This window comes from Gordionus sp. m RMFG-2023, chromosome 2, assembly GCF_954871325.1.
Source record: "Gordionus sp. m RMFG-2023 chromosome 2, tfGorSpeb1-WG-v2, whole genome shotgun sequence".
Taxonomy (NCBI): domain Eukaryota; kingdom Metazoa; phylum Nematomorpha; class Gordioida; order Chordodea; family Parachordodidae; genus Gordionus; species Gordionus sp. m RMFG-2023.
Window position 1 is genome coordinate 907666 of NC_088776.1, and position 18487 is coordinate 926152.

The following is an 18487-nucleotide window of genomic DNA, read 5'->3' on the forward strand; positions in this document are numbered from 1 at the left end:
AGGTTGGAAGTGAGAAGGAAAAATCTCAACATAGGTTTTAGGAATGCTCTTAATTTTGATGCTGGAATTTGTTATTTTCTTGCTACCAGTCTCTATCTATATTACCACCGTAGATTTTTATGATCATTTTCTATAGACCATCGATTTTGATATCGCTTTCGCTACACGTACACTTTTAGAATATATGTTACATATCTTTCACGTTTTATCTCAATGTATTACCTAATCCTTCCTATAAGGAAGATGTGGTTAAAGTTATTAAACTTTCTTTATTGTATAATTATTTTTGCAAATTTAACGATAATCTGTCAAACATTGTAAAAATATTTGTCCCTAATAATTGAATTTTACCTTGAACATATTTAAATAAACGAATTTTTCTTTTGAATACATTAGTATATATTGTATCTTCAATAAATATCATTGTTAAATATTGTATAAATATCAAAATAAATTGTTTAATTTTTATTGTCCTATTGTCTTATGTCTCTAAAAAAAATAATGATATAAGGTTAATCAAGCATTAATAATTAATATCATAGGATGGTGGATAAAAGTTTTTTTTTTTAAATAGTATCTAGTTACATTGAAAGTTATGCTTTACATTACATTTTTCGAAATATGATGTTAATTATATGGGTATTTATGAAAACAAAAGTGGCTTTAAGAAAAATTGTATATGTCATAAAGACAGAGTTTATTAAAATTCAGGGCTACGTTTTATAGACTCGGGTTTTTTTTAGCGGATTTAAAATAAAATTAAATCATCTATAACTTCCGTTTCCTAATTTTGAGATATATATTTTTGCGCACGTATATTTCGGAGGATGTTTATAAAATATTTATGGTGTGAATCCGATGACATATAATAATACCTAGACTGACGGTGCATTCATCAAAAGTGTGCATCCAATGAAAACAGCTGGGTGGGCCATTTTGATTACCCGTATCATTACTTAAAAATTTTAAACGAGAGGCCAATTTATTTCCTATGTATGACGCAAACTTTATTAAGGAATCGCTCTTCTCATAGAGATAATAAAGGAAGCAAGTTATCAATTTTAATGGTAGTTTTTTAACATGAGAATAATTACTAATATGGGTTATCAAAATGGCGGACCCAGCTGATTTGCATTCAACGACGCTTTCACACTCATTATTACGAATGCATCGTCAGTCTAGGTATTCAGACTATTACGACATAAATTATTCTTTATTTTTTTTTTTTAATTTATATAAAAAATTAAATGTAGGGGAGCCCGGGGCTGGTTGAGTACAGGGGAAGTTTAAAAACTATTCTTTTCTTTGCATAATATTTAATTTGCTAAGTGAAAAAGTTTGAACCGGGTTAAAAAATGTTCGAACCGGCCCGTTATGATTACTCTTTTGCAAACCGAACCCGAACTTTGTATGCCATATTTATATCTGAAGAGAGCACAGAACCGATATTCTTTACAGTTGGGATCCCTCATTTAAATTATTATTTAAAGGCTGGAAATTTAGGCCTATATTACAAATAATTAAGAAATGTATGATTTCACATTTAGACCCTCATTTCCTTGTTAGCCAACTAATCACGTGTTTATGAATCGACCGAACCCAGGAGTACGGCGCTGTTGGGTCGAATTAAAAATTTCGTTCAAATTAAATTTTTTCTTAAAATGGTATAGTTTTAGGTAAAATCCAAAAATAACCTAACTCCGAGGACAAGGAAGATGGTTTAATTTATTCAGACAAGTGTTTAACATTAATAAATTTATTCATGTTTTTGAAAAGTGTTCCGAACCTATATATTGAAATCTCCTAGTTCACAGATTCACGAGATAATTGATTGACATCTACAGCAGAGACCTGCAGGCCATGACCTAAGCCCGACCCGGGTACCCTGCCCGGGCTGTGTGATTGGTATATCTGCACTCCGATTTGCAGGGTTTTTCGAAAAAAACATACATATATATTAATTTCCCTCCTCCACCTTTAGAGTAATTTTATAAACAATTTTCGGATAACGACATTTATATATATATTTTTTTTTTAAAAAAAAGCGCGAATATAGGTACAATAATTGCGCGAATTTTAGAAGCACGGAAATAAATTGTCGCTCGATAATAACGGGAATAGATACAAAAAGAAAATCAAAATCGAAATCTGTCATAAAAATCGGTAGATTTTACAAATAATATTTATTCAATTATTGGAACTTTTTATATGTCTATCTAACAATAAATTCCTTAGATTCCTCGAAGTCTTCGATGGGGATTTTAATCCTCTCATTTTGTCTTAAACGGATATGGAGTCATTGTGAAAAAAATTTTGCAAAAAACTTAGGCAATACGAATGATTAAAAGGACGTTCCTCTTCCATTTTGTTTTTTTTCTTTCTAGAACCTTTCCCTAGCTTTTTGGGGGTTCGGTCGCCATAGGATGATCCGAACTCACGTCCTTAACGGCAAAAGGGCACCCATCTTTCAAATGACGCGTCACGTTTCGACTGTGCAAGTAATATTTTCCGCAGTTGGGAGAGGGACAATAAAATCTTTGGATCTCGATGAGGTCATATTTCGCTTTATCGCCTAATTTATTGGTTGGCGAATTTTGGCCAATTTTTCCATCCCTTTCAGGTGTTATAAAATCCTCTTCAGCGCCATTTCCCATAAATTCGATTTCTGGAGAAGAATCGTTCATCAACGCATCGCCATTTTCGGCGTCTTTAAGATTAGCTGTTAAGTTTTTTATGTGATTTATCTCCGCGTTTTTCTCTATGGTCGACTTGTGAAATATTTCTAGGTGTCTGGCCAACAGTTTCGCGGATCGGAAGGTAACTTGTCCAGCTAAACATATCGATGAGTACGGGCAGCGATGCGGGGAGGACCGGAAACGTGATGGCGAAGCAATCGTGCCGCAAATAGGGTCGTCCCTGGGTAGGCGATAGTCGCCGGGAATATAGGTAGGACAATCATTTAGGGATGTGTTAGGTGATATATGGGTTTTAGTATTAATAAGATTAGTGGACATATTTGAAGTGTCAGTTTGATGAGTTATTGAATGGGTTTCAAGCTGCCCGCGTTTTTTAAAGGTCTTCGAGCAGTCGGGGCATTTAAATTCACGATATAAGTGTGCGCTTTTCGAAAATGATGCAGGGGGACATAAGAGTTTTGATTGGTCAAAATGTTTAAAGTTTGAATAGATCTCCACATTAGTTTGAGTATTGGAAGAAGTTTTCAAGGCTTCCTCCTGTAAATTGTTTAGGCCTTCACGGGATTTCGCGGTTCCAGCTTCCATGTTATTCCTTGACCTGTCGATATCTTGGAAACCGTTTATCGTTGCTTCGCCATTTTCGGCGTCATCATTATCTCGATTTTCAAGATTCGATCCGTTTTTCATATGATTTACCAATAAACCCTCTTCCGTTTCGTTTCTTTTGGTTCCCGGCTTGTGGAATATTTCCAAGTGCTGGGACAACAGTTTAGCGGATCGAAAAGTCACGCGCCTAGATAAACATGTAGACGAGTATGGGCAGCGATGCGGTAAAACCCGGGTACCTCGTGACGCCAGAGCTTTGGTGTTGTGAATAGGAATGTGCCTGCGCAGACGTGAAGCGGAAGCAAAACCTTTCCCAGGGGAACTCCTAGGACAGCCATAGTGGGTGCATAGGTAAGGCAGGGTAGTAGTAACAAGGTTAGATGTAGATATATTTGAGTCTTGATGAGATAATAAATGGGTTTTAAGCCGCTCACGCTTTTTGTAGGTCTTGGGACAATTGGGACATTTAAATTCGCAACGCAAGCGTGGGCTTTTCGAATCCAATGCAGTACATAAAAGATTTGTTGATTGGTCAGAATTTTCAAAATTTGAACAAGTCTCCATATTATTCTGGGTAATACTAGAAGTTTCTATAGGATCCCCCTCAGAATCGCCTAGATCTTCGTACTTGGTTCCAGGTGATGATTGTAGCATTTTTTTGTGGGTTCTAAGTGTGTGCCTTCTCAGGTGTTCTTTCCGGTAAAACGCTTTATCGCAACTAGCTTCTATGCAGGGAAATGCCCTGAACTTTAAGTGTTGAGAATTTATGTGTGCTGATAGTCTATATGGACGTTTGAATACACTGGGACATAAGAGATAGGGGCAACAATGAAGCATTACTGAGTTTGAAGTCATATTGTTGGGAGAAGTAGATTTTTTTATAGTGATAATCGAATTATAATATGAGGGGAGTCATCATTACTATGGTTCTTGTGAAGGCAAAGAATTGCATTGGCTGATTTGGGAGAAAAGGATAATTACTAAGCATAATGAGAGAGGTTTCAATGTTTATCTGGTGTTTAATTAATTTAAGTAGTTTAATGATTGGTATATTTATGCGAAGAAAATTTTTAATTATTTGAGTAAGTATAATTGGGATGTGATGATGATATAGATAATATTAGCTATTCGTCTAAAATATTTGGTTTCGCAGTTGGTCATAAATTTATTCTTTGGAAATGACATCAAATTATTTTTCGATATGATGAAGTTGCAGTCCTATTATGAGGCTTAAAATTATTTGAGGATGTAGAAGTAAAAGAAGCAATAAACCAAGGCTACACCTATCAATAGAGTTCCCATGATGAGTGTTATTTGCTTAATTTAATAATTAAAATAACTTTATTTTTAATAGTGTAGATTAAATAATTTTTATCTTACGTAGTTTCTTAATTGTCTTATAAAATCAAATGTTTAATTAAAACAAAAACAAGATATATAATGTAAATTTAAGAATTTGAATTAGAAAAAAACTGCTATTCCATGAAAACGGATATGGAATTATAAGACCCCCCTCCCAATCCCTCATGTCAAATATAAATTTTTAAATTAAAAGTTGCATTATTTTTTTCTGTTTTAAATTTTTAAAAATTGTAGGGTTCTGACAATGGATGCAAATTATTGGCTTAAATAAATTTTATTAAATTAAAATTCCAGATCATATATGACATACGTCAAAGAAAAGAAATAATCATTGGTAAAAATAACAGCTAAATTTGCATATTCATATAATATGTATCTTTATGTCTGGGAATATTAACCAAGAAGTAAACATTTTTTAGAAATGAGAAAATTAATGTGAATTCTCAAATCTTAAAAACCAATGGTGTCAAGGCCAACATATGGTGATAAATAAGCAGGTTTCGGTCTCTGCAAGATTATGTCTAGTTATTGATGACTAATATAACATTGGCTGCACAATAAACTATGGCTTTACATAGATGAGAATACTTAGACTCAGACTGGACCTAATTTTAAATTTTGAACTGGACATTTTTCAGACTTCATTTCTTAAAAATAATGTTTTTCATCAAATTATATTAAGCAAATATTTTGATTTTTTTTATAAACTGCATTTTTTTGAAAATTTATTCTCAAACTGATTTTTGCAATATATTTAACAATTAAAAAAAATTGTATGGATCTGAGCAGACCATACCTAATTTTTATATTTTTTTTTTGAGGTGGAACTTATTGGAAACAAATAAAGGCAGACTTATTGGGCCTATAAAAACAGGTCTGATATGGCTCTTGTACTGTAACAAATTGGCATTTAATATTTTATGTTACATTTTAAAATTTATATTATATTATTATTTAGAACATATTGTAATTTACCATTATTATATTATTTTATTCTAATATAAATAAATAATATATGAGTCACTTTTAAAGACCAATTCATTACAACTATCAACTAAAATTTGTTCAGAAGAGATTAAAAAAACAAATTAAATTTATATTAACTATACAATTGATAGATTTAATTTCATCATAATAATGAATGAAGAAACTTTAGTTGGTTTTCATAGAATGATAGTTAATCTATATATATCTTGTAATTGTAATAACTTAAAAAAAAATAGGTAAATATTTATTTTATTTAAAAAGATTAAATTAATATTATCATAAAACTTACTTGTGCAGATTTATGCTGTAAATGTTCTAATTGAGATTTTTTCTTTTGGGAAAGCAATTCTTTTGAATTTTTGTTAACCTGTTTTCCTATAATAAAAATCAATTGTATATATATATATATCAAAAAATTTAAGTACCAATAGTTTTCCTGTATATCTCAATATTACTTCCATGATTGGATGTATCTTTACGTGCCATTTTTTGTGTTTTAGAATACAGTATCTTTTTTATAATTCTTAAAATCAAATATTTGTTTTAACGGATGGTTCATCACGTTAGTCGTTTATAAATAACCAGCTGATATTGAATTATAACCATGCATTCATAAACGCTATCTGGGCGATTATGAGCGAAGCATAAAAAATTAATGTAAAGTTATTATATTTATATTATATTTTGTATACTTTGTTACGAATTGATCTAACTCTGAATGCAGGATAAAGGTTAAAATGTTTATATTATACAAATATCATCAGTCAATCTAATCAGCTAATGGCCTCATTTTAAATAATATTAAATTATATGGGCTAAATTTGCATATATTATATAAAGATTAACATGTCAAATATCAAAATATTAGTAAATCAAATTTAACACAAAAAATATGATAATGAGATTCTTTATTTGAGCTTTTAATACATATTGCAACAAAAAGAAAGGAAATACCTCATCAAAATTTGACTAACTTTTTTTAGTTCTAAAATATTTTCTGGGATTATGCATCAAGTATAATAAAATTATTTGTTGATAAATTTCAATGCAAAAATTGATTAATTAACCGGTTTTATTTTGAAGAGTCCCGTTTTCCCACTTAACTAATAGCATCTCTTAAATAACTTATCTAACTTATTAAATAATGACGAAGGCCTTGTTAAAATTTTTAATGCTTTAAATTTCTCCTGCTGAATGGGGTGGAATTTTTTACCCTTTCTCTCTCCTAAGCCAGCTTAGTGCCTGACGTGGAATTTAACAACACATCAAACTTGAGGTCTGCTTTGAGCGGAGTTTCAGCCCATCCGTCCACTCCCGCCCATCTAAGTAAACGGGCGGGTGGGTGGGCGGGTAAAAAAATTTGAAACTATGGGCGGGCTGGGCGGGTTAAGAAATTTGAAATTTTTGTTCAAAAACATACTAAAAAAAATAATTGTTTAAATGATCGATAACAATATTTCTTTTTTTATTGTACCAATCGTTTTTTTTAAGTGAAGAACATTTACCTAAATTAAATTATGTAATAAACACAACAATAAAACTTTTTTCTTAGAACAAATAAACATTTTTGTCTATTTAAAATTTCCTTTTATAGGAATGTAATCAAACTTTTCTCTTAAAATTTCCTTATTTTGGGTTTGCAATCTGCATTATATTATTTTATTTTAGTAATAATTGTTTATCTTTATAATTACCCTTTTCATTTTTTTTTTATTATATAATATATAAATTTTATTTTTTATAGCATATTTTTTAATAAAAAAAATATATTTTAATTTAATTTATATTTTAAAATTTTATTATGAATAAAAATATATCTAAAAAAATAATAAATAATTTATATAAATTAAAATAAAATAAAATTCAGATAATAATAAACTCAAATCTTCAATGTGGAAACAATTTAAAATCATTTTCGATGAAAATGACAAAAAGCTAGATTGGATTAGCTGCAATGATTGCGAATCTATCTATAAATATAATAACAAAAGTGGCACATCCTTCTTCCTTCGTCATCAATGTTCATCTGCAAGAAGATTTGATATATAATAAAAAAAATATTCGGATATTTTCAAAAAGAAAATTCTCAATTAAACAAAACGATCGGGTCTATTCGCCAATTTCCTAGAATTTTATCTTTTTTTTATAAATAATGGGCAGGCGGGTAAAAAAATTTAGATTAATGGGCGGGCGTGTAATAAATTTTTGACAAATGTCCGGGGCGGGCTGGTATATATTTTTTGAAAACTATGGGCAGGCTGGGTGGGCGGGTTAAATTTTCTTAAAACATTGGATTGGCGGGCTTTTAGTCCAAAAACCCGCCCAATGCAGACCTCTATATCAAACTACTTTTTTACATCTTTCAATGATGATTGACATTGACACCATGTTAGCATTACCGAAAGCCAATTTCGTTATCATCGTCATGTATTCTAAAAAATTTACCTGCGATATTTAAAAACCATATGACTAACGATATTTTAAAAATACTGGTAGCTTCGGATATACATTTAGGATTCGCAGAAAAAGATCCAATTAGATGCAATGATTCCTTTAATACATTTGAAGAGATATTACAAATAGCTGTAAGGTAAATAAAGCAATTATTAAATTACACTTTTTAATTACATGATAACATTTTTCACTCAAAATAAGCAATCTATTAAATCATATAGTTATATGTAACTTATTTTATTATATATGTAAAGCCAAAGAGTAGATTTTATGCTTTTAGGAGGTGATCTTTTCCATGAAAACAAGCCCTCAAGATCATGCCTTCATTCTTGCATATCCTTACTTAGAAAATATTGTTTGGGAATTTCCTCAATCTCTTCAAATGAAAATAGTGATCTTTTACCTCCTTGTTCAACTTTAGAATATTTAACTCAAGAGGCTTCAACATTTCTAGATTTACCAGATGTGAATTTCAAAGGAAACTCAAATAGCATCAGAGATAATTATACACATGAACAAGAATCGATTAATTATTCCACCGGTGTAAATAAAAATAATGAATTAAAAAGGAAAATTTTAGAGAGAAGAAAAGTGAAAATCAACTATCTCGACCCAGATCTCAATATTACTCTACCTGTATTTAGTGTGCATGGCAACCATGATGATCCCACTGGAAAGTATAATTTAAGTGCAATCGATATATTAGCATCAACTGGTCTCTTGAATCATTTTGGTAGAAATTTTGATTCCCACTATGACAACCCAATCATAAGCAAAGATGCTGATCTTGATACAGATAATATGGGCAGTAAAAAGAAATCAAAAGCTACTAACCATGGCTCAAATTTGGACAGAATATACATAACACCATTACTTTTTAGAAAAGGTAGAGAACCTTAAAGCCTTTAAATTTATATTTAAATGAATATATATCTTGTAACTTCTTAAACAAACAAAAAAAAACTGGTAAGAATATGATTTGTGAGCCATAATTACCATTGGCTATCTTTTTATTTATTTATCTATCATGTGATTGGTTGAATTTTATTTATTTTGACTGGAACTTTCTAGATTTAACATAATTTGTTTTAAGATTATGCCAAAGATGCTCTATGAATTGACTATTTAAGCCCCTATTAACCAGGTCCACCAAAATTATTATTTTTAAACATTTATTCAAACTATTTAAAAAATTCATTTAAAAATAAATACTTGTGGGAAATTAACAACAAATTGTTTTCAATAATAAAAATATCAAAAAAGGTTAAATAAACATAATTAAACCAATCATATGACAGATAAATAAATAATAGATATAGCCAATGGTAATTATGGCTAACAAACCATAAAAGTAAAACTTTATAAATTCAAAAAAAAATGACAATATTCAAAAACCAATTATTTTATTTTTTTTTATAGTAGTTTCATTAATAGTGAGTAATTAAATTACTCTGCAAATTCATTATAGTTCTATTACCCAACAAATCAAAAACTTTCAATTTTTTTATACACCAACACATTTCTAACTCTTTTTGCAAATAAATATAAACAAAGGGAAAACCAAATTGGCTCTTTATGGGTTAGGTTCTATACGAGATGAAAGACTTCATAGGTTAAATATAATAAGCTTTTAAAAAAAAAATTTATCGATTAGAAAAAGCAAATGTTTTTTATTGGCCCCAAACTTGGCTACTGAGCTGGCTTGGGGACTCAGATTAGAATTGAATTTGATACGAAACCTATGACACTCTTGAAATCACAATTATTTTCATTTATTATTTTGAATCTATTTTAAGAAGAAGAAAAATATTGCAATAATAATTTGTGGTTCTTTTGACAGATTGATGGCTTACAAAAATGTGGTGTACTTAAGACCCGAATCATCTTGCCCTGCTGATAACTTCAAAGTTCCAACAATGGATTCTAATGGTAAATCATTTAATTTATTTAAATAATAATATCCTTTTTTCCTTTTCTTATATATATTTCGCCATTGCAATTTTTATATTTCAATCAAAAATGAAAACTAAAAAAGAGAAAGAAATATTTTTTATCTACTAAATTTCTATCTAAATTAGCAGATAAATATTCAAAATAATGAATATTTTTGATACAGATTATTTGATCTAAATGTTTTCTTATTGGTTTTATATATATACTCGATGTTTGTCTGGAGGATGTCTAAAATATTTGTCACACATCTGTTATAGAATGGCCATATCTATTCAATTTTATAATTAATATCCTTTTCTCTTTTTTTTCCACCATTTCATTTTGACAAAATAGTTATCACTTGATTATACTATATCCACTGAACATATTCCCTTTTAAGTATTTTCAAGATGAAATAATGTTCACTCCGCATCCTATTATTCTAACATTAAAGAAAGTGAAATATAAGAAGATAAAAAAAATGGAGTACTTGGTAAAATGTGACTCAAAATATTTTTATTTTTGTAAAGGGATAGATGAAGCCAGTTATTTATAAGTAAAGTAATATAAAAAATATACAAGATTTTCATATTTTAGCCCGGATATGCCAATTATCTCATTTTATTTCAAGTTGGTTGACAGGATATCCGTCCAAGTAGTTATTCATCGAAAAATACAAATTATTAAAAATTATTTTATTTATTTATTTTTTTTTAAATAAACACACCAAGTTAATTTTTGATTTTGTGCGAATATTTTATTTAAAAAATTTGATTGATTTTGCGCCAAATATTTTTATTCATTTTGACAAAAAAATTTTTAGTGAATTATTTTGATTGGCTGACAAAGTAGCGTATTAAAACTCATATAAACAAAACAAAAAAAAGGTACTCTCGGAGAAAGGAATGGGAATGAGCTGAACGGGGGAGATGACGGACACGTGGAGGACGAATATTTTAATCTATTCGTGCTGCACCAGAACAGGACCAAGCACGGGCCGACCAATTATATACCCGAGCATTTTCTAGAAGACTTTTTGGATCTCGTCATATGGGGACACGAACACGAGGTAAACAATACAATACAAAAAATGGCGATTTTTATTTTTGGAATTTAAAATAAATTTAAAGCTTTGTGGTTTTTGTTGTCGATTCTTATTTGGGAAATAAAGATTAGTATTTTCGTGGCCGTAGAGAACTTTTCGATACTTAAATAAAATAAGATACGATACTGGAGATACCTCGAAATTGTAACTGATTTCGGCGAGAGTTACATAAAAATTAAAATCATTAAAAAAAAATTGGCCAGTGTCTTATAGATCCGCAATGGAACGCCGAGAAATCTTTTTTCGTCAGTCAACCGGGCAGTTCTATCGCTACGTCACTTAGCGCGGGTGAAGCCGTACCTAAACACGTTGCACTTTTGCAGATCAAAAATAAGTTAGTCAACGTATATATATATTTCATTCCATACTAACACGATTAAAATGAATCGATACCTTTAGTCTCGGGTCTGCGAAGGGTTTTTTTTCGCGGCCCGAGCCCGACCCGAACCCGAATTCAAATTTTTTAACCCGGTCCGAACCCGATTAAATTTTTTTAATTTATATGTATTACCTTAAATAAAAGTTTATTTGACCGCCATAATATAATCGATATTTATATAAAGTTGCATTTTTTATTTAAATTGGAAATGTTTACTTTTTATTCAGTTTAAAATATTATTTAAAAAGTTGAAATACAATAGGAATTTAATAATTATCGCGATTATATAAATAACGAGGAGTGGAGTTTGTCGGGCTTTAAACAAGTCCTACTATCTTCAAAGATCACTATCAGCAGCTGAAAGCGCTATTTCACTGCTAGCCGAGGAAGCAGGGGATAGCCAGGAAATTCAATAACCAAAACATTTAAATTGGGGAAGTCGTTTTGATAGGTCTTCCACCAATTTAAAATTTGGTAAACGATTTTAAATATTAAAAAATTTGAGGCTTATTTAATTAAATATATATTAGATAAATATTTTTTATATTAACCTGATAGAATATGATGTAAATAAACTGTGTAATAATGACTCAAAATTATAATAAAGAGCAAAATAGTTTGGTGAACGGATGTTACGTAAAATAGTAATCGAAGAATGACATGTTATTCTGATTGACAATTTAATGATGAAATGTGATTTCAATTGACATTATGGATTAAAATGATTATTAAGGATATTTGTCGGGTCGGGCTTCGGGTCGGACACCTCTTACAACCCGAGCCCGATAATAAAAAGTTCGGGTATGGACAACCCGTGTGGACTTGTAGTCTCGCCTCACAAATTATTTAAAATACAATTCCTATTTTCCAAATATGACATATCGATAAAATTTTTTATAGGAGTTTTAAAATGAACAAAATCCCTTTGAAAACGGTTAGACCGTTCGTTATACTCGACTCGAAGCCACCGTCTGTCCCCTCCGCGGCCAAACTATTTTTGTTGAACGCGATGGAAAACGCCTTGAAAAACGACATTCCGCGGCTTATAACCGGTGACCCTAGGCAGCCAACCTTGCCCTTGATTCGGATTAGGGTCGAGTACGATGAAAAGTAATCGAATTTCGTACAGTATTGGTTGGGGTGGGGTCAAATAGACCTTTTTTATGCCCTTAAAATTGAGTGATAATATTGTAATTTAATTTTTATACAAGTGCCTAGCTTGGGGTTACTATGGGGTATGAGTAAATGGGTATAATATTATGTGCATTTGAACTGAGTCGTCGGCTGGAGTAATGAGCGTTTGCAAATGATTTCTACAGAAAATGAGATAGGATAGAAAACCAGGATTAAATATTTGAGCCCTAATACCAGGACTGCTTTCTTACAAATTATATATATTCTATTTTTAATTATTCAAAAAAAAAGATAATATTTGTGCATGTTATTAGCTTTAAATATACGAACACTGAATTGTTGTAGATTCTGCTAAAGAATGATGAACTCTAAATACATATATAACTTGACACTATTATATAACAAAATATATATTAAATCTTTTTAGATTAGACTTTTTAAACCCTATAAAGTTCGGTCAAGCTTTCGTTGACACCGTCGCCAATCCTAAAGACATCATCCATTTTCTCAAGAAAAAAAGTTTTTATTTCTCATTTTATATTTTTTTTATTTTAATTTGATTTGTGTGTAAAAGTTAAATTGTTTTGTTAATTACATTTCATAGTGAATCTGAATATTATTATTCAATAATAGTATATTAGAGGGTAATGGAGTAGCTATTAAATGAGAATAATCTTCAAAAACGTTTTTTTAATACATTTTTGTGATTTAAAGGAGGCATATAAGCTCTTTTCTATTATATTAGTAACCTTTTTTTTCAAAAAAAATTCTCTGAAGAAGTCGTTTTTGGGGTGGTTCAAAGAATAACTAATGCATCTTTGTTTGATATAAAATTAATTTTGGCTACTTTTTTTAAAAAAAAAGGAACGCGATGCCGCTATTTCTATTTTAAAGTAGCACGCTCTTAGCTACCGCTACTAACAAAGTTACTTTAACTCTGGCGGTGCCTACTATTATTTTTATATGATTTGGTATAAAAAGGTTGATTTTTAAAATATCATCTTCCAGATCCTCGTCTTACTATCCTACGTAATTCCAAATCGTATTCTAAAGTCCACCCTAGTGGAGGACATGGCCATCAATTGTCCGGTCCAATTAAAACCTTTTTATATCAAAAACAAAATCTATTATTTTTTTAGACGAAAGCACGGAACACAAAGAGGATAGATTGGCCCTTAAAAAATTTATGACAAAGACGTGCCCCTTCGATCCTGTCTTGCTAGAGGGTACGGGGCAAGATGGTTCTTCGGATGTATTCGGATCTCTCAGCGTCTCGGGTGTGGAGGAATTGGTGAAGACCTTTTTGGATAAAGCCGGAACTATCAATCAACTATCCATTTTAACCGGTATACACTTCTTTTTTCTCCGTTAATTACGGTTTTCCGCGTTTAACCGTGGAAGGCCAGCTTTTCACCCTTTTTACCTAATGTAACGAACAAAGAAATGAATGGACCGTTTCTTTTTATAATCCCTTCCAATTAAAAAGCTTTCTTGGACTGGGGTCTATTGGAACCCTGGAAAAACGGATCTAGGTACAAATTACGAATACATTTTTTTTGAGTATAAACTTAAATGACAGTTCAATTTGAGTCTAGCCGTAAAAAATTATTATATTTTTTCAACAATTTGTCTTATTTTGTTTTAATTTTAGAAAAGGGTCTTGGTTTAGCTATTCGGCAGTTTATAGACAAACAAGAGTTCGATTCGATCAGCGAATTGGTTGGGCATCAGCTCCACAAAATACAGAAAGATTTGATCGAAAAACAGAACCGAGAAAATATCGTGAACGAAGAAATTCTGGATAAAGCTATAATTAAGTAAATCGTTCGCACATTTGATTCGCGAAAAAATTTTTGTTTTAAAAAAATAAATGGCTACAAAAATACGCATATATTATAGAAAAATATTTAATTTATGAATTACAAAAAAAAAATTGGATTGTAATTAAAAGCGCATGCGCCTTCCCCCTCTTCCATTTGAGAAAAAGCTATTTCGTTTAATGATAATATTATACCACCTTAAAATTGTACAGCACTGTATCCCTTGAGGATAAGAAATATAATTTTACTTTTGTCGTGCTTTAGGATGATCTTGTAACAGTCGAATTGGGTGGATTCGGACCATACCCGAGCGTTCGATAAATCCAACCCAACGGCGTTTTATAAATATGTTTAACAAACGAGAGAAATAAATCTGAGCGAATTTTGATTATAAATTTATATTTTCATTTCGAAAAATGCCAATCAGATAATGTCGATCATCATTGGTATGTTTTTGTGATAAACATAGCTTGAATATAATCGTTCGGGATAGTTTTGATGTACTGTTTTGAATTAAATACGCGTAACTAGTGCTGTAAACGTTACTACCAAAAAGAAGTGCGTAACCGTTACTCGTTACGTATGAAAAGTAACGCGTTACCTTTTTAAAAAAAGAACGCGCGTGTTACTGACTATTCAGAAAAGAAACGCGTTATCTTTACTCGTTACCTATAGAACGAATGGCATTTCTTCTCTTCAAAAATGTAACGAAGTTAGTAACGCCGTTACTTTTGACGTTACTTTACAGCACTACTCTTAACTAATAAAAGCAGACTATCAAAAAAAATTGGAAACGCTAATTTGTGACGGCCAAGTTTTTGGATTAGCTATCAATTAACAGTACATTTAAATGTGAACGCTCTAAGGATCTAGTATGGCGGCTGACCTCGGGATTCAACAGAAATTATTCCCGCCATATATTCTGGAAAATGTGGCAAAAAATATGCATATTAAAATATTTCCGGAAAAAAAAATTACGGTAAAAAAATTTGCAGGTGTTATACAATATTCTTATCTTTTTCAATAAGTACGCCATTTTTTTAAAAAATAAATTTATATACAAACCTTTTTTTTTATATAAATAAAATAAAATGAATGAAAGTGATCACGGGATGGCATCCATTTATTTATCGTTTTGTTATATTTTTTCTGACATTCAAAAAAAAAATATAATGGATTTCAAAGGTTCAAAGAGGCTCGGATTTTGAGACAATTAACAAAACCTTTTTTTATATAAAAAAAATAAAATAAATGAATGAATGAAAGTGATCACGGGATGACATCCATTTATTTATCGTTTTGTTATATTTTTTCTGACATTCAAAAAAAAAATATAATGGATTTCAAAGGTTCAAAGAGGCTCGAATTTTGAGACAATTAACACAACAAGAAAGGGACGAAAGAAGGATATCGACCGCCAATACTAACGGTGGCGGAGAAATTGATGGGTCTGGTAAAGATGACAACGTAGACATCTTGTTAGAAGAGGATTCTGATATCGAAGACCGTATTCCCATCTCTTCGGGAGCTATGGAAGGACGATCCCGAGGGAAGGGCAATGACAATGATGATAGACAAATAAATTCTTCTAATATCGCCAAAACCAAGAAGAATAGACAAGATTCTTCATTTCCTTCCATTTTATCGCGCGGAATAAATGACGACGATTTCGGTAAAAATAAAAATAATAATTTGCTTCTTTTTTAATAAATCTAGGATATTAATTTTTTGTAACCTAAAGAAACCTAATAATATATGGTAAATGGTAACTTTTTATTCTCAATTTTTTCTTTCTTTCTTTTTCTATCTTTCTTTCTTTTATATATAAATATATATATGTATATACTATTTTATAATTATTCAATTTAACTGACCTTTTATACAATATTAAAATATAAATAAGCTATATTATTTGTATAACAAATATATTATTCAATTATTTGTATAACAAATATATTATTCAAATAACGTTGAATTATTAAAACCTTTTAAAATAATATGAAATGTAAACATTAATTCTTTTTAGAACCGACATATTATTTTGCTATTTGTAGCCTCTTACAACAATGATTACAAAATATTAAACAACTTTTCATTGTTTTCTAATCAAATGCAATTTATATTTAACAAAAAAAAACATATTTTTTTTACATTTCTCCAGTTGTTCTTTTTTTACAAAAATAAAATCTTCAGTTTGGAATTTCCTAATCCTGTGATTCTTGTTACAATTATAATTAATTTCCGTTTCCTCTAGAGATCTTCGAACTTTTTATTCTTAAAATTAATTTAAGAAAGATGGGGCGATTTTTATGCTTAAATTAGTTATGTATTAGTTTCACTAGTGAAGTTCGGCTCAAAACTCATTGCCCTAAATCTATCCAGGACCATTTATAAAAATGAGTCCGCCTCGCCGCGGACCTGATTTTTTTTCCCGCCTCCAAAATTTGACGGTATGTTTACAGCTAGAGAAATATGGAATATAAAAAGGATTTGTTTTTCAAGATTTTTTTTTGTTTTTTTTTATTCTTTAGACAATCCCTTTGTCGATAAAACTTCCGACCATAACACTTCGAAAAATAAGACGAGATCAGCCGAGATTGATGCCCAAAGAACGAAATCGGACAAAGGAGGCGATGCTAATTTTACTTCCGATTCCGATGATGACCTCATAAGCCAGTTCGCCTCCGGACAGGAAGCGGCGACTCTCTCGCAAAATAAGAGCGATAAAGGGGGGAGTAAAAATAGCGAATCCATTTCCTTGTTCACCGATACCAGAAATCACGAAAATGATGGCGGCATCGTTGGTAATTCAAATGGTAGCTTGATTGACTTGGATGATATGGAGGTTGACATCTACGATTCTTGTGACAGCGTCGATGTGGAAGTGGCCAGAAAAGTGAGTATATCTTCCTTTATTTTTTTTTTTAAATATAAAATATAATAGACTGCGGCGACTTGTTCATCAATTCGCTAATTATTTTTTTACAAAATTTATTAGAATGCTAATTCGATATTTTGACACATTTTTCACTGTATTTCGGTGAATGTGTTTAGGCTTTTTTTTCGAAGAAAAAAAAAAGGAATGTAATCAAATTCCTTTTAAAATATCTTCGCTAGAACGCCGCTTTTCAATTTCCATATAATACTATATTTTCCAGCCTATTTTTTTTATTTTTTGCATTTATTAAAACCCATAATTAACACCCTATGTATAAAGAAGATTTTTCCTAAATGATTATCTCTTAAAAAATTTATTTTAGTCGAGGATCGATGTTGATTCCTATTTTATATTATAAGTTTAACCTACCCCATAGTCTGTCTGGGCCGATTGGTTCATCATTTTGGGAATTATGTTTTTTTTTAATAACGAAATTGTTATTTTTATAACCCTCGGGAGGTTTGGTTTGGACTTGGAAAAGAAAAAAAAACTTTTCTAAAAAATCACCGTGTTTTTTTTTATTTTTTTAAAGTCCACGAGGAAAACTGCTACTACTACTACTACGCTTAAAGAATCTAAGCAAGGCGCCAAAAAGCCAAATCCAAAATCTACCAAAAATCCTAAAAATACCGAACCCAAGGGTACATCATCCGGCAAAGATATCCGGTCTTACTATTCCTCTTCTCAACTCTCCTTTTCATCCCACGGTGCTCAAAAGCCAAAAAAGGACTCCGGCGATACTATTATCTCTAAAACTACGCGTTCTACTAAAAACAAAAAAGTTTTTAGGATTTAAACCGTCAGGGAAATATTTATTCCATTAAATCGTCAAAATTTTTTTAAAAAAATGTATATTTTAAAACATAATATAATTTGTCAGAATATATAGTTCATTTTTTTTGCAAAAAATAATTAATAAATATTATTCTCTGATATTAAGCTATATTATACTTGGTGTTGTTAAACGGCTCGGTTTTAGCCGATTTTTAAAAACCGCTAACACTAACATTATTATCCGGTAAATATTATCTTAAGCGTCAAGATTTCGGCAACAGATGTTCAATCCTATGTGCC

The 18487-nt window shown here is 30.5% G+C and overlaps 2 protein-coding genes across 4 annotated transcripts; one reads left to right on the forward strand and one right to left on the reverse strand.

Moving 5' to 3' along the window:
• Positions 1 to 652: 652 nt before the first annotated feature.
• On the reverse strand, positions 653 to 6227 carry LOC135923541 (uncharacterized). Its single transcript, XM_065458341.1, has 3 exons — positions 6077 to 6227; positions 5941 to 6026; positions 653 to 4619 (listed from the first exon to the last, which is right to left on the reverse strand). The coding sequence occupies exon 3, from the start codon at positions 4155 to 4157 to the stop codon at positions 2394 to 2396; it is 1764 nt and encodes a 587-aa protein (XP_065314413.1). The 5' UTR covers positions 4158 to 4619; positions 5941 to 6026; positions 6077 to 6227; the 3' UTR covers positions 653 to 2393.
• Positions 6228 to 8113: 1886 nt separating this feature from the next.
• LOC135925502 (double-strand break repair protein MRE11-like) lies at positions 8114 to 18237 on the forward strand. 3 transcript variants are annotated; one of them, XM_065460862.1, is made up of 13 exons: positions 8114 to 8241; positions 8360 to 8991; positions 9660 to 9717; positions 9946 to 10034; positions 10925 to 11106; positions 11346 to 11476; positions 12422 to 12631; positions 13083 to 13174; positions 13795 to 14001; positions 14307 to 14472; positions 15825 to 16147; positions 17007 to 17371; positions 17946 to 18237. In XM_065460862.1, exons 1-13 carry the CDS (start codon positions 8117 to 8119, stop codon positions 18207 to 18209), a joined length of 2844 nt encoding a protein of 947 aa, XP_065316934.1. In that variant the 5' UTR covers positions 8114 to 8116; the 3' UTR covers positions 18210 to 18237. The 3 variants fall into 3 exon arrangements, with proteins under 3 accessions (XP_065316934.1, XP_065316936.1, XP_065316935.1); XM_065460863.1 differs by lacking the exons at positions 8114 to 8241; positions 8360 to 8991 and adding an exon at positions 9232 to 9249; XM_065460864.1 differs by lacking the exons at positions 8114 to 8241; positions 9660 to 9717 and having other exon boundaries at positions 8874 to 8991.
• Positions 18238 to 18487: the final 250 nt, after the last annotated feature.